The sequence below is a fragment of the Mesoplodon densirostris genome, chromosome X, assembly GCF_025265405.1.
Source record: "Mesoplodon densirostris isolate mMesDen1 chromosome X, mMesDen1 primary haplotype, whole genome shotgun sequence".
Classification (NCBI taxonomy): Eukaryota; Metazoa; Chordata; class Mammalia; order Artiodactyla; family Ziphiidae; genus Mesoplodon; species Mesoplodon densirostris.
In genome coordinates, this window is record NC_082681.1 from 125,567,561 (window position 1) to 125,582,308 (window position 14,748).

General features: G+C 40.6%; 1 protein-coding gene across 3 annotated transcripts; it reads left to right on the forward strand.

Annotated features, from left to right (window-relative positions):
- PIGA (phosphatidylinositol glycan anchor biosynthesis class A) lies at positions 1-12,319 on the forward strand. 3 transcript variants are annotated; one of them, XM_060087054.1, is made up of 6 exons: positions 1-38; positions 1,991-2,770; positions 6,989-7,121; positions 7,878-8,010; positions 8,167-8,373; positions 11,457-12,319. In XM_060087054.1, the coding sequence occupies exons 2-6, from the start codon at positions 2,053-2,055 to the stop codon at positions 11,721-11,723; spliced, it is 1,458 nt and encodes a 485-aa protein (XP_059943037.1). In that variant the 5' UTR covers positions 1-38; positions 1,991-2,052; the 3' UTR covers positions 11,724-12,319. The 3 variants fall into 3 exon arrangements, with proteins under 3 accessions (XP_059943037.1, XP_059943039.1, XP_059943038.1); XM_060087056.1 differs by having other exon boundaries at positions 1,991-2,071; XM_060087055.1 differs by lacking the exon at positions 1-38 and adding an exon at positions 376-440.
- The last annotated feature ends 2,429 nt before the right edge of the window (positions 12,320-14,748 follow it).

Here is a 14,748-nt window from a genome sequence, read left to right on the forward strand (position 1 = left end):
GCGGGAGGTCCGGACACTGGCGGCCATGGGACTCGCTGGTAAGTGCGTGTCTGAGCTTCCCGCGCCGGTACTCCGTGCCGCTTCCAGGTGGGACTGAGCTGCCCTCAGGGGAGCGTGGCCGAAGATGGAGGGGGCGAAGCCGACCCGGCATGAGGCTCGGAGGTCGGGGTCGAGGGTCTCCGGAGTCGAGTGGGGCTGAGGGTGCGCTGGGGCGGCCGAGCTGTAGCCGGTTCCGCGTCGGCTAAGGCGGGCGGGGCGAACGGCTCTGGGACTCCCGGCCTCGACCTCCTGCTCGCTCTTTGGCCGTTTTCCTCCCTTTGGGCCTAGAGAGACCCCGCCTGACTGTGCCGGGGTCGCTGACTGAGCGGGGTCATCCCTTCCTTGGCCCTGGCGCTCCCTAGCGACCCCGCAGCGAGTGAAGCTGGACCGGCGCTCGGCGGGTGGGTGGAAGCACCGTCCTCTTGACCCCAAGCCCCCGCCGGGTCACCCTAAGGCTTCTCTTGAGTCTCTGCTGATAATAACTGTCTAGGAACTTGTTGACCGTGGCCGTGGACTTTACGGCCGTCTCGCATTTGCCAGTTAAGTGGCTGGGTGGGGACCTTGGACCGATCGCTCAACTTGTCTGGCTTCTCATTCGTAAAATAAGAGAGGTATATTCACTAGATCTCCAAGCCTTCCTTCAACTTCAAAATTTTAAGAGTCTGTGATTGTGCCCTTTGTTGAGCTTTTACCCCATCAAAGTGTTAGGCGTGATAACCGTGATAGGCACATTTCTCACAGGACATTGCAGGTTAATGACAACTTTAAATGATTTCATTTGGTGCTTTACTCACTGTTTTCGTTATCATTCATCTTATAAAATTGAATGGAACTGGAAATTCGGGTTTAGGTGACAAACCACAGTAAGAAAACGTTAGTGAAGCCACTTAAAAGTACAGACTTGAAGAATCTTATGATTTGGTAATATTGAAATGTAGTTAGCCAATTCAGCTCAACAAACACTCATTGAGTATTTCTGAGACAATATTTAAAATAAACATGACTTGGTTGGAGGGAACAGGCTTTGCACAAGCTGTTACTTCGCATTTTCTGAGTTTGCGGTGAAATCAAACTCAGACCTTTAGGATGCCTTCCCATTGTATAATTGAGTTTCTGGAGGCATGGAAATCTCATTTGTAAAGCTGAGAAGGAGTTTCACTCACTTTCCAAGATTCTCTTTAGCTTTAAATGTCTAAGAATCTGTAATCATACTGAATATTGAGTTGATGATTTTTGCGCTGATGATCTCGGGGACCTCTGAGCTGAACATTTTCTACTTTAGAGGTATAAAATGGCTCCAGATCCAGCCCGTCTCTAGTTTAGTTTTTATCTTTCGATTCCAAACTGAAGGGAGGGACACTCATGGAGGGAAGATATACATAATTGAAAGTTTAAGAAAATGAGGGGAACGGTTTGATTATCGCCATTCTTGAATAAGGAAGGAGAAAATAAGGGATGTGGCATGTGCTACAGGTGACACTTTAAAAAGCTGCTCTCAAAAGACAGTTCTAACTCCAGGTATATTTTAGTGTAAACCACGGACTTAATACTAGCGAACTTGATGAGATTCATTGAGTCAATGGCTAAGCTCTAAAGTGGGGTTAGCAAACCTTTTCTGTAAAGAGCCGTATGTTTTATTATTTGAATGAACTGGTTTGTTAACATGGCAAAGTATTCTATACTTTGGTGTAACAAACATTATTTAAGATTATGTGTAATGGTAGTTTTAGAGCAAAATTAAGATATAAGGACATTGCAGAGTCTAGTTTTGTTGTATGACACACAGTGCTAAGCAAGTAAATGCTGTCAAATGCATGAATTCATCATATGCTTTGTTTTATTTCTAGGGGAAAAGCTAACAGATTAACATTAAAAGAATATTTATGTCTGGATTTGGAGTGTGGAATGTATTTTGTCTCTGAGCTTAGATCCTGTTTACTCTCTCTTTCAGGTACTAGAGGACACATATCTTAACTGGGTTGCTCTAAGGACTAATGCCTAAACCATCTCAGCATGGCCTGTAGAGGAGAAGGTGGGCATGGCCAGCGTCCCTCAGCTTCACTCTCCCATGTCAGCCCTGGACGTCTTTCCACGTGTAGAACCTGTACCCATAATATATGCATGGTGTCGGACTTTTTCTACCCAAATATGGGAGGCGTGGAAGGCCACATTTACCAGCTCTCTCAGTGCCTGATTGAAAGAGGGCACAAGGTCATAGTTGTCACCCATGCTTATGGAGATCGCAAAGGCATCCGTTACCTCACTAATGGCCTCAAAGTCTATTACTTGCCTCTGAAAGTCATGTACAACCAATCTACAGCCACGACCCTCTTTCACAGTCTGCCATTGCTCAGGTACATAGTTGTTCGGGAGAGAGTCACGATAATCCATTCACATAGTTCCTTTTCTACCATGGCCCATGATGCCCTCTTCCACGCCAAGACAATGGGCCTCCAGACAGTCTTCACGGACCATTCCCTTTTTGGATTTGCTGATGTCAGCTCGGTGCTTACAAACAAGCTTCTAACTGTGTCTCTTTGTGACACAAACCACATAATTTGTGTCTCTTACACTAGTAAGGAAAACACTGTGCTAAGAGCAGCACTGAATCCTGAAATAGTGTCCGTCATTCCTAATGCTGTAGATCCTACTGACTTCACTCCAGACCCATTTAGAAGGCATGATAGTGTAATAACTATTGTTGTTGTCAGCAGACTTGTTTACAGAAAAGGTAAATGATAGCTACAAATGCACTGCACAGCCTTTTTTTCCTTGTAGAAAGCTGTTGAATATTTGTGTTATAATGATTGTTGGGCTTTTTGTTTTGTTTTATGGTTTTATAACAACTTCGTTAAATATAGCAAAGAAGGGTCTAATAATGTTTTATACATCTTAAAGAAGAAATTTCTGGAACAGTGGTAAATGCTATTCCCAGCCCCAGCCCCCCCCCCCCCCCCGATGTTTTCATAGTTACTTAAAAGGAAAAACAGTAACCTGATGTTACTTAATAGGTCAGGTCTTTAAAAAGTTTCCGTACACATGCAGTAGGAAGTACAGGGCCCAGACCATCACATAACCCTTTCTTTTCATTGCAGATATTTTGAAAACTAAGAAAATCACAAGGGTGAAAACTAGATCAGCTGTAACTGTAGTATTGAGGGATGACCCTAATGAACGTTTGATTTATAGCTTTTCTGTCATTTTTATGCATACACTCAAAGTCAGTGAGCTTGTTCTGCACATTACTGTTTTGTAGCTTGCTTCTTTCCTTTAATCGTAGATAAGACATTAATAATGAATTGGCACGTAAGTGCTAAAGGGGGGTCAGATGGCCCAGAGTCTGATCCTGGCTCCATCCTCCCGTGTGATCGAAGACAAGCTACTTGACATCTCCGAGTCTCAGCTTTTTCTTTTGTGTGATTTGGGCAGCAGTGGTAATCTTGTGAGGTTCATTGATGGTTCCTGTACAGTACTTAGCCCAGTTTGTACTCGGTACGTGTCTGCTGTGCACAAGGAAGATTGTTTTAGTGCTTCGGCAGCGCGTCATGGACGCCACAGTAGAATTTGTAGAGCCTTGCTGACTAAAAGTCTGAAGCAGTCCAGTTATTCAAAACAAATGGTTTTCTGGATGGTATTTGAAAACCTGTCCAGCAATCAAAATTGTCACTAAAAGTGGGGAATTGTTAAAAAGATAATATGTAAAACCCCCCTTTAAAATATTTTAATTTACTCAAAATATTATTACCATGCACTGAATCACCAATAATTTGATTTAGGCCTGCAGGCTTAAGAGTACTGGTCCACTGGTTTGAGCTGCATCATCTTTCTTGCACAATCACCTTTAAAAAGCATAACTTACAGTTGCCAGTTTGGGTCTCTTAAATGTGGTGAGAACCTAAGGGCATATGAAGTTATGTACTTCTGGATTTTTCATTTGTTTTTGATCTTATACAGTGGTTCAGGATATCCCCTAATCTGACAAGGTTTTTTTTTTTTACTGTGTCTTTATTGAATTTTTTAAACCGTTCAGCTTAGTTTCACAGAAACTCATTTTGTCCATTTATGTGCTATTTAAATACTGTAACAAGTATAATAAAATAGGCATCAGACAGATTTGTGGACAAATGCAGCTGATTCTTGGTCAGCATGAAGCTCAGCGGTGGGACCAGCAGTGTCCCAGTGCACTAGGGAGTGGCCTGAAATCCACGTGTGGGCCTTGGTCAGGATGGTTTACCTTTGGAATGGAGAGCCTTGGTCCATGCGGTGATCCAGTAAGCGGAGGTTGGTGAGAAAACTTCTACTGAACTGCATTTTTGGGGGTGACGGCAATGAAATGCTTCCATTCTTTACTTGAAGAAGATGTGAATGGAGCAGCATTCTGTGTTCTGAATCCCTCTTGGGATATTGATAATGTGTTTGTTGTAACTTAAGAAATGTGCCTATTTTGTTTTTTCACCAAATAATACACCTTTGTGAGATAGCTAGCTGAGAAAGCATATGATGCATACATGGTCAAGGATCCGAGCAAAATTAACTTACCTGTTCAAAGATTGAACCTGTTACCTTTACTTCACTAACTATGGTATTTTAACCAGCTGAGCTAACCACCAAAGAGTGAAGGTACAACTTTCCTGTTCTCAATTCAGTCATTTAACAAATATTTATCAAACCCTTTCCGTATGTCAGGCACTGTGCAAAAAGTAACATTCTGAGAAGGAATGGCCACATCTGTAGCCCAAAAGTGAGTAGTTGTATTAATGGTCCATTAATTATTAATACATTAATTTCTTTAGGAGGTGTTCATTTGGACCAGATATCAAAGGCCACTGGAACGTATTAAGTAAGAGAGAATAAATCAAAAGTCATATTACCCAGGATCGCTGGCCTCTTCCCCCTTCCATTGAGCCTGTTTTGCTCTCAGGCAGGGTTTAGCAGCGCTCACGTGCACGTGCAGACATGCCCCACTTCTTGCTCTAGTGCTAATGATGACTTACGTGTATATTCTGCAGTTGATAAAAGCCTGTACATGGTACAGTACCTCACTTGACCCTCCCAGCAACTGTAGGGTAGATGTTACCTGCATGTAACAGACAAACTGAGTCTCAGAGGGGGTAAGTAACTCACCCAGGTTACACAGTAAGTAACAGAGATGACAAGCCTGAGTTGAGCTCTTCTTGAGTTAAGGTCTCCTGTTGCCTCCACCCTCAGCCCAGCCACCATTATCCTAGGTATAGATTCAGAAGATTCTATTAGACTGTGCTTTAGAAGCACTTCAGAGTTTTTCTTGTCCATTTTGTGAGAATATGGCAATTGAAAGTCCTTTGGTACGTTTCATTGTGTTAGACTCTTGTTAGAGGCACCAGAACATTTCTTATTATGGGGAGAAAAAACCTTTATTCTTAGAATAATAATATAGATCATTGATAATATTAATCGGTTCCGTTTCTTTTAATGTACTTGTCAGAATTAAACAACAATGCATTGAAAGCTCATCGCCTGGTATAGTAAGCCCTCAGTAATTGTAGCGATTGTTACTAATTACGATTATTGCTCTATATGTGGGGTTTTGGTTTTTTTCATTTAAAGTATGGATTCTTAACCTTTGTATTAGAAGGGAGAGAGGGCAAGGAGGGAGGGGAAGGAAAGAATTGTAGGAGGTTACTTGTTAAAAGTCATTAAGACACCTGGTTTATCTAAAAATCCAGTTGATGGACTTGGTAATAAACTTGAAACAAAGATAGGTAAGATTTTAATGAGAAGCTTTCATAATTCAGAAAAGCCACATGTGAATTTATGTTTGCTAATGCAATCATATTTTGAAAATACTAGCAGAGTTTACGTAATAAATCCTACTTTGAATTATTTAATAAAAATGACCCTATATATATTATTTTACCTGCCATCTTTTTAATAGTTGATCTGCCTGTATTTGGGAAGATTGATAGAAGAAGTGCAGTTCTTGTGTATGTATGTGTATGCATTTCTTAAACTTTAACTGGCTTATTTTACATTTACTTTTGAATGTGTATGATTTGTACTTGTTAATGAGCTAAATTCTTAAACATCAACAGGACTGTCACTTTGGATTGCTACTTTCAGACTAGTAGGGCATGATTTATTTTGCTGCTTTATATTACCTAAGGTTGTATTTACATATTATAAGAAAATTTCATTAAAAAGAAAAGAAAGGACCAAGATGCACCCTTTTGTTCTGCAGACTGTAATGATCTGGCAGTGGAAGTCCTGCCACCTTCATTCACTGTCATTCTGGGGAAGTGGGCTGTAGCAGATTTGGATGGACTATTACAAATTTTGCTAATACCCTAGTGTTCGCTGCAAAATCCTCTGTACAAACTGCATTCTCAACAAAACGGAAGCAGCAGTCATATTTTGCTGCTTAGCCCTTTCCTACAGTAGGAAGTAGAATCATAACGCTGGTAGAATTTTATAGGTGAAAGAGACCTTGGACTTCAGGTACGTCGGTCTGTTCATTTTCTCTTATCAGGAAATTCCCATTATCAAAGAGTTTGCTCGTAAAAAGATCTGGGTCAAGACCCAGATCTCCAGTCAACTCTCCTGCTCTGCAGAAAATTTTAACTGAAATGTAAGCTACCTCAAATGCCATTTTTTAGCAGTAGGTGTTGTGTAAACACAGGTGAATAACCTAGAACACAATGTTGAAACGAAACAGAATAGTCCACAAACTGGGTGTGTGGAAGTTACCCATGGGTGTCAGTGTATATATCCTCAAGAACTCTTGGGGGACCCCTGGCAGTTTGTGAACGATTCCACCATTCCAGGAAGGGTTTAAGAGAATTTGTTTCTCTACTTAAGTAAGGGAGGCATAGCTAATATTACTTTTCAAAGTGAGTGGATTCTCAGAAGTTCTGATAAAATTTTTTTTAAGGTTAATTATTGATAACTCAAACATTCAACTTGATGTTTTCAGGGACCGATTTGCTTAGTGGTATAATACCTGAACTCTGTCAGAAATATCGCAATTTAAATTTCATAATTGGAGGAGAGGGACCAAAGAGAGTCATTTTGGAAGAAATACGGGAAAGATACCATCTCCATGACAGGTATTGATGGATTCCATATTGTCTTGGGTGAGAAAATACCAGTTACCTAAAATTGGTTTTGGCTACATGCCTGCATTAAGTGGGCTGCTTCTCCTACATGTACTTGATATAAAAATGTAATGCAAGGCCTATTTAAGAAAAAATTATATAAAATGGGGAACCCTACTTAAGGAATTAATAATTTTATTTTTTCTGTTAGCCCAACATTATTTGACTTTAGGGGGCACTGGTTGGGGCACCCGAGAATGCACAAAAAAACAACTATTTGATCGGAAATGTTTGCAGATTCTCAAGCCATACTGAGTTGTGATTTAAATAGCACGGCCCAAGTCATGTAAATTGCTCTGCATGTACAGATTTGAACATTTCTCTTCCTCGGTAACTTAGTTAACGTGAGCTGTGTGCATGTGAAGCATCAATTTAAAAGGGACATTTTCCTGTTTAGAAACGACACTTTAACATTTACTCATCAAAGTGTATTAACATTTTCATTGAATGCAGACTGATTTTGGAGAAGATGAGATTTGATCTGTGTGACAAAAGTTAGAAATATGTTAGCTGTACAAGCTTTAACCAAACAGCTTTATATGACTTTCTTTTAGATCAGAGTTGGGTGATATTAATCTTTTGAGATGGAAAACATTAGAAGCAGTAAGAATCTAAGTATAATATGAGTAGCACACTTGGCTTATAAATGGTATTTCTTTTGTAGCATGATTTTTACTCCCCTCTTTTTTCTCTCGTTTCAAAAATCAGAGTGCGTCTCTTGGGAGCCTTAGAACACAAAGAAGTCAGAAATGTCTTAGTTCAAGGACATATTTTTCTTAATACTTCCCTTACTGAAGCATTCTGCATGGCAATTGTGGAAGCAGCCAGTTGTGGTTTACAGGTAAAAAGCTTTGAGGGCTTATTACATTGTTGGGGTTTCTGTATTTGTATTTTGAAAAATAATCAGATGCAGTCTGTAATATTTTTTAAATTGGTATTGTCTATTTTCCTGAGAGATGAATTATGGAGGATCACATGTTCTTTTTTTCTTTTTAAGGTTGTAAGTACCAGGGTTGGTGGAATTCCTGAAGTACTTCCAGAAAATCTTATCATTTTATGTGAGCCTTCTGTAAAATCTTTGTGTGAGGGATTGGAAAAAGCTGTTTCCCAACTGAAGTCAGGAGCATTGCCGTCTCCAGAAAATATCCACAACATCGTAAAGGCTTTCTACACCTGGAGGAATGTTGCGGAGAGAACTGAAAAAGTATGTCACATGCTAAGAGAAGGGTATTTGAAGATTGTGTCTTGAATTCTTACTTGATGTTTCACGTACACACTTGCTTCTTTTTTTTTTTTTTTTTTTTTTTGCGGTACGCGGGCCTCTCACCGCTGTGGCCTCTCCCGTTGTGGAGCACAGGCTCCGGATGCGCAGGCTCAATGGCCATGGCTCACGGGCCCAGCCGCTCCGCGGCATGTGGGATCTTTCCGGACCTGGGCACAAACCCGTGTCTCCTGCATCGGCAGGCGGACCCTCAACCACTGCGCCACCAGGGAAGCCCACACTTGCTTCTTTTATATAGGTTTACCATTTCTGCTCTATTGCTTAAGTTTATGAAGTCTCTTCCAAATGAAGTGAATTCTGTATTACTTCTGGTATATGTTAGGCTAAGTTTCTAGTCCAATCATTGCATTTGACATCTGAAAATAGCAGTAATGCAGTATCTAGACCTTTCATTAAACTGGGCATGCAGGAGTTACAAAATTTTCTAGAAGTCACAACAATTAGAGGCAAAACTAATATTAAGATCTACTCTTAGACATTTTCTTGAGGCTCTTGATAATTCTAAAGCATATAGGTCTATTAGAAAATATATGGTTTTGCTTAGCCCGATTGTGGCAACTTATAAGTTACAAATATTTAATCCAGGCTACTTCCTAAAACTCCCGTGTCACTTTTGCTAGCTGCTGTGATTTTTCTACAGGAGAGGGATTTTTGCATCTTTGGGCTGATTGAGAACATAGTAAGTTAGAATTCAAAAAGCACGTGACAAATGTTGGAAATAGGATCACAAATAAAAAGCAGCAGTAGAAAATTGGTAAAAGGACAGGTGCAGGATATAGGTTAATGCCCTTAAGTGGGAGAGTACAGTTGTGGGAAATGCTTCCTTATTTCGAGGTCAGGACTTCATTTATTCTACTCAGTTGTGCCCTTTGTTTAAGTACCTCTCATGACTTCGTCTACCTCCTGCCTCTTATTATCACATAGCAAGCTGGATGGAAACGCTGTGCTTCTTAGAAATTGTGACCCAGAAAGACAGTCAGTTGGGAGCGTGGAGAAGGTAGTGCTTTATACTCTCATTGTATTCAGTGGAGCAGCTAGTTTCTAGCCCAAAGTAGAGAGCAAGATGGAGCCGAGTAAGCAGAAAGGCTTTCTTACTTGGTTTAAATTGTAAATTCCCATACGTAAGGTGAGCCCCGATTTGAATGGAAATGCAACAAAACTCTTTTTATCTCTAAAAATCGTCATACACAGTTTGCATTGAAACATAAGTTTCAATTAACAAACAGTTTTGATTGAAATAGCTCTGAGGTAGCCGCTTTCTGGAAGTTTTGCAGTTGCACCACCCGTATGAAGTGAGTACATTTCCTTGTTTTCCTTTGGAAGTTGGGGCGCAGCACTGATTACCTGCTGGGAGCGCGTGGCAGAATCGCCCCGGGAGCCTTTTCGGGCTCTGTCCGGTTCATCTTCTGTGCCCACTGCTGGATTCTAAAGTGACCCTTTAGGAGCAGAGGGGGTATGGGAATGGTGGGCAGGGATATTTGGTTCGGCAGGTTTTTTCAGTGAAACCCACCCTGATTTAGGACCACATCTCTGTAATTGTGCCTTTACCTTCTTGATCAACGTCATGTAAATCTCAGAAGTTTGCGCTGTTGTAGATAATAAGTTTGGGGCAAAGAACTACGGTGACAGTTTGTCAGCTTGTGTTAAAGGAGCGCATTAGGTTTTTTTAAAAAAACCACAAATTTTCTTTTAGTTAGACTTAAAGTAATAGTAGGACGTCTGTATTGTTTGCAGTTTTACACTCTGGCAATTTATAGTATACATTCCAAAAAAACGTTAATCCTTGTCCCTAATGGATTTTCCTCCCTGTCATTCTCTCCATAGTAGCAAATTGTTATTTTGTCACTTGAGATCATAAATTAACTGACTTAGAAATAAAGGTGGACACACGGGTGAGTTTGTAGTTGCTCTTTTAATTCTACCTGTTCCACACAGGATGTTTGATCCCTTTCAACTCCTTAGTTTAACTGCTATTTAGAAAAATTGATCAAGAAATGGAATCAGCATTCATGCTGGAAACATACTTTTTCATTTATAATTCTCCAGTCTCAGCATAACGCTCGATATAATTCTGACTACAGTGTATTCCAAATGTCCTCGGGCTAGAGGAGCTCGATGAAAACAGCCCGGACCTTTCAGAGGCCGTTGACCTTTAGAACTTGCTCTGCACGTCAGAACTTTCTTGAGTTCAAAAGGAGATGGTTTACAGGTCTGATAACATGAGAATGACCACAGGTAATGCCCAAATGCAGTTAAAAAACATGAATGCCGGCCCATTTTGTGTTTGAAATAAGTATATTCAAGGAGCTTTGTTTTTTTCTTTAATATTTCAGAGTTTAGTGCTTAGCAATACTTTCAGAAAGCAAGCCACCTACTACCAATGCTCAGCAATAAACTTTATTTTGTTTGCCACTGTTGGACCTATACCATCTACCAAAATTTCCCCCATCTCTTTCTGCTCCTTTTACTTGGAATCCGTGAAATGTCTCTGTATATTCTCCCCATCTGTGCTCAGCAACACGGTGTCACTTGGCTGTGGAAAGAGGAGCCTCTCTGTACCCAGAAGCACACTAGATTGTAACTCTCTGATGGTAGTTGAGTCAAGGAATCTTAAAGGGCCAGTCCTTCTTCCCTGCTTGGGGAGTCACTGCTGAAGTAAATATGGCCTCGACAGGTGGCCCGAAAAGCCGCTCCAGCATCTCAGGACTTTGGAATTCTCATAGTTGGTTAAATGTTGGTGGGGATCCCCTAGGGGACAGGAGCCGTGGTAGATTCATCTTTGTACCACACGGTATACATACCCCAGTGTTCTGTCCAGAATAGGCACTCCGTAAGTGTTGACTCAAATGGCAATAGGTAGTGTAATCAGTTTCATTCATCACATCATTTCTGTAACAGCAGTGAAATGTGCGCGCCTTCTGTTGACATCTCTAATGCACTCCTGGTCTGTGCAGGTCGTTGTTTACTGTGGCTCCCGGTGCTCATTCTCGGCTCTCTCCCGCCAGGTGTATGACCAAGTGGCGGCAGAAGCTATGTTACCGATGGACAAACGACTGGACAGACTCATCTCTCAATGTGGCCACTTGACAGGCTGCATTTTTGCTTTGTTGGCTGTATTCAACTTGTTCTTCCTCATTTTCCTGAGATGGGTGACTCCAGATTCTATCATCGATGTTGCAGTAGATGCCACAGGGCCAAAGGGTGCCTGGACTCATCAGTATCCTTACAGGAAAAAGGTGGACGAGAACAATGAGGTATCTAAAACCAGGTAGAAGAAAGCCTGGATTGTGAGATTTTAAACACTTGTAATAGTTCTATTAAGACTATTGAAAATAACCTTGCTTTTTTTCTTTTTAAAGTTAATAGTAAGTTATGCTACCTCTTTATCATTCCGTGTTTTATTTTGAGGAAAGATAAACACTTATGCAATTCCTGAGTGTAGAAACTCCTTGCACTTATTTAAAATTTGGGAGAGAACATTGAAGCCACTCAGGTATGCAATTTTTCAGACTACTGAAATCCCTCTAGCAGACATGTTTTAACGTTATATTTTGGGAGCTTTGGGTGCTGAAGGGCCAAACGTTTTCTGGGCATTTTTTGGCCAGTTTTAAATGTTCTACCATTGATTAGACATTCACCAGATGTTTACAAGTTTTCTTTAGGGAAGTACAACAACTCTGTGAACTATTTTAAGTTGTGTTCATACTACATTTATTAGAACTTAAGTCGTGTTCTTAAACTTTTATTGGGTATGCTCAGTAAGTGTTCCATATAATCAGCAGGTTTCTTGAGTAAAATGGGCTGTCAGCGACCAGCATGTTTTAAGCACCTACCACGCATAGAATGTTGAACTAGATGCTTCCTGCGGTAAGGACCGGGGGTGGGGGGTGGGGGGGTGCATTCGCTCTGTTGATCACTCAGATGGCTCACTTCGACATAGTCAGGTTTGATATGAAGTGGTAAGATATCCGCCATGTCGAAAATGCTCATGCTTTTAATGCCAGGAAAACATTGCCGGCATACTCGGAGTTCTTCTTTGATCTTGTTGGATGCATTCTCCTAGGTTGAGCCTTCATCTCCGCTTGTGTGTATGAAAATACTTTTTGCTTTTTAAATACTAGGGACCGATACCACTGTTGATGATAGTGCAGAGAAACCCTCCACATCTCTCAGTGCATAATTTAGTCCTCTGTCAATGCCTTCTTGTTTTCCGAGCACAATGTACGAGGTGTGCCATCTCAAAATCAGCTGCTACCCTGTCCCTTTGATAGAAGTCACTTCCCTTCACTTGTGGCCTAGCTGATGCCTGATAAGTATTGTCAGTGTGCAGAAGTCTTGACCCCAGAATGTTTTGTTTATAGCCAATTGAGTCTGAAAATTTTAGGAACACAGTCTCTTTGTCGATGGATGTTGTTAACTGTAATCGTTGTGGCTCATAGCCATGGGTTTTTAAACCCCCAGTTATCCACATGGTGTGTCTTATTAATTCTTTGAACTCTTTAGAATAAGTTTTTGTGGTTAAGGACTGTGAAGTCACAAGAATGAGGCACTGTGGGTGGACTAGTTAGATGCTGGCAGTATTGCGATTCTGTACAGGATTTTTTTTTTAATGACAACATTCACAGAACTTCTTTTAAAAAAGTATCTTAACATACCTACTAATTGGTTGCCACTGATACATAAGAAATATATTTGTGTTTTGTACTAAAACACAAATGCAAGAGTGCAGTTTTTAAAATCTAGAAGTTAGGGGTTCTTTTGTTAAAGAAAAACAGACTGACCCAAACCATTAAATCTTACTGGGATTTTTATGTGTAGAAACTGACTTATATAAATATGAAACAAACAGTGCCAATATTCATGATAAAGCAAGAAAGTGTAACATTTGGTTTAATTTATTCTGTTCAGCAATTTTTAAAGGCATACTGCTGTTTTTTTCTTGTATGTTATTTTTGTTTCTTAGCTCTTTTTTTTTTCAGAATTGTCTATTAAATTGCCATTTATTTCAGATGGAAATAGGATTTAAAGTTCTTGCATGAAACATGTAATTTGCATATTTTCCTTTTTTTTTTTCCCTTTAGCAAATGGAAGTAAATCTGCTCGTTCTAGTAAATCTTAATTTTCAGGCTTCCTGAATACCTAAATTGTAACTGTCATTGTTGCACTGGTCAATATGTGGAAACATATTGTTCTGCCCTGCTACTTACATTTATTTGAAAGTGAACTTGCAGTGATGAGGAATTGATGAAAAATATATTGTATTTCTTTTGATGTTCCAAAAAGTAGCACATGTAAAACTGATTTATGGAAACATGCTACATGTCCAAAAATAAAGACCAAAATGACATTTTGACATTTTTCTTGAGTTTGTCTTGTTTGAAGAACAGAATATTATTTACTAGTTGAGCAACACTGCCCACAGCCCCTACCTCCCATGGTTTTTTTTTTTTTTCAGTGCAATTTGATGTTTTGCTTGGTCTGTTAGAAAAACAGGAAATATCCTTCAGTTGATGAATTACTCTGTCATCTTTTCTTTCTACAATATTCTCTCTTCTACTCATGGAATAGCAAGTTCAATTGTGCCTTTGTTTCCTAATCCAAACTCTTGTTTTTCAGTGCACTAGAGTTTTTCAGTACACTGCGTGAGACAAATGAATACATCTGTAAAGTACTGTGCATGTGAGCTACATAATTATGCATTATATCTTGCAAGCTATTTTAAGAGAAATTGGAATTTTGACTTCATTTACAGAAGCCCAGTGTATGATCAGGCCCCCCAAGATGGCTGTTCTCTTGCTCTCTGTACATCCCCTGCTGGACCAGTGCCTGCTTCACCTATGCCCCACTCACATGACTGACCTTGCTACATACCTGCCCCAGCGGAGCTAGTGATTATTCTAATCTTCAGATCAGAACATCTCCACCTGATAACTTATCAAAGGAGCCGTGAGGGGCGTGCCCCTCTGCTGGTTTCCCTGGTAACTGATGAGCCCACCTGACGTCAATTCCCCTATAACTGGTAAATCTGCCCCTTTCCCTCGGTAGCGAAGACTCCTGCCATGTCCCGCCATCCTGCCAGCTGCTGTCTGCCGCACGCCGTGGGGTGTCGCTCCAGGACCTTGCTTCAAATGTGTAAGATCCCCCATCTATTAAACCACTGATATCTCTGTCGCTGACTCTAGGCTCTTCAGTCTTGAGGCTGGGAAAGTATAGGGCTTGCAGGCCTGCAGGGTGTAGCCCGATGCCCAGCTTCTCCCACCCACTTTGTTGGAAGCAGTGGAAAGCAGTCCCCTACGT

Bases quoted from the DNA above. Each gene is read 5' to 3' on its own strand.
- PIGA (XM_060087054.1), top strand. From the start codon at position 2,053: ATGGCCTGTAGAGGAGAAGGTGGGCATGGCCAGCGTCCCTCAGCTTCA. The intron at 2,771-6,988 runs GTAAATGATAGC...TGATGTTTTCAG, and splicing joins CAGACTTGTTTACAGAAAAG to GGACCGATTTGCTTAGTGGT. The intron at 8,374-11,456 runs GTATGTCACATG...CTCTCCCGCCAG, and splicing joins TTGCGGAGAGAACTGAAAAA to GTGTATGACCAAGTGGCGGC.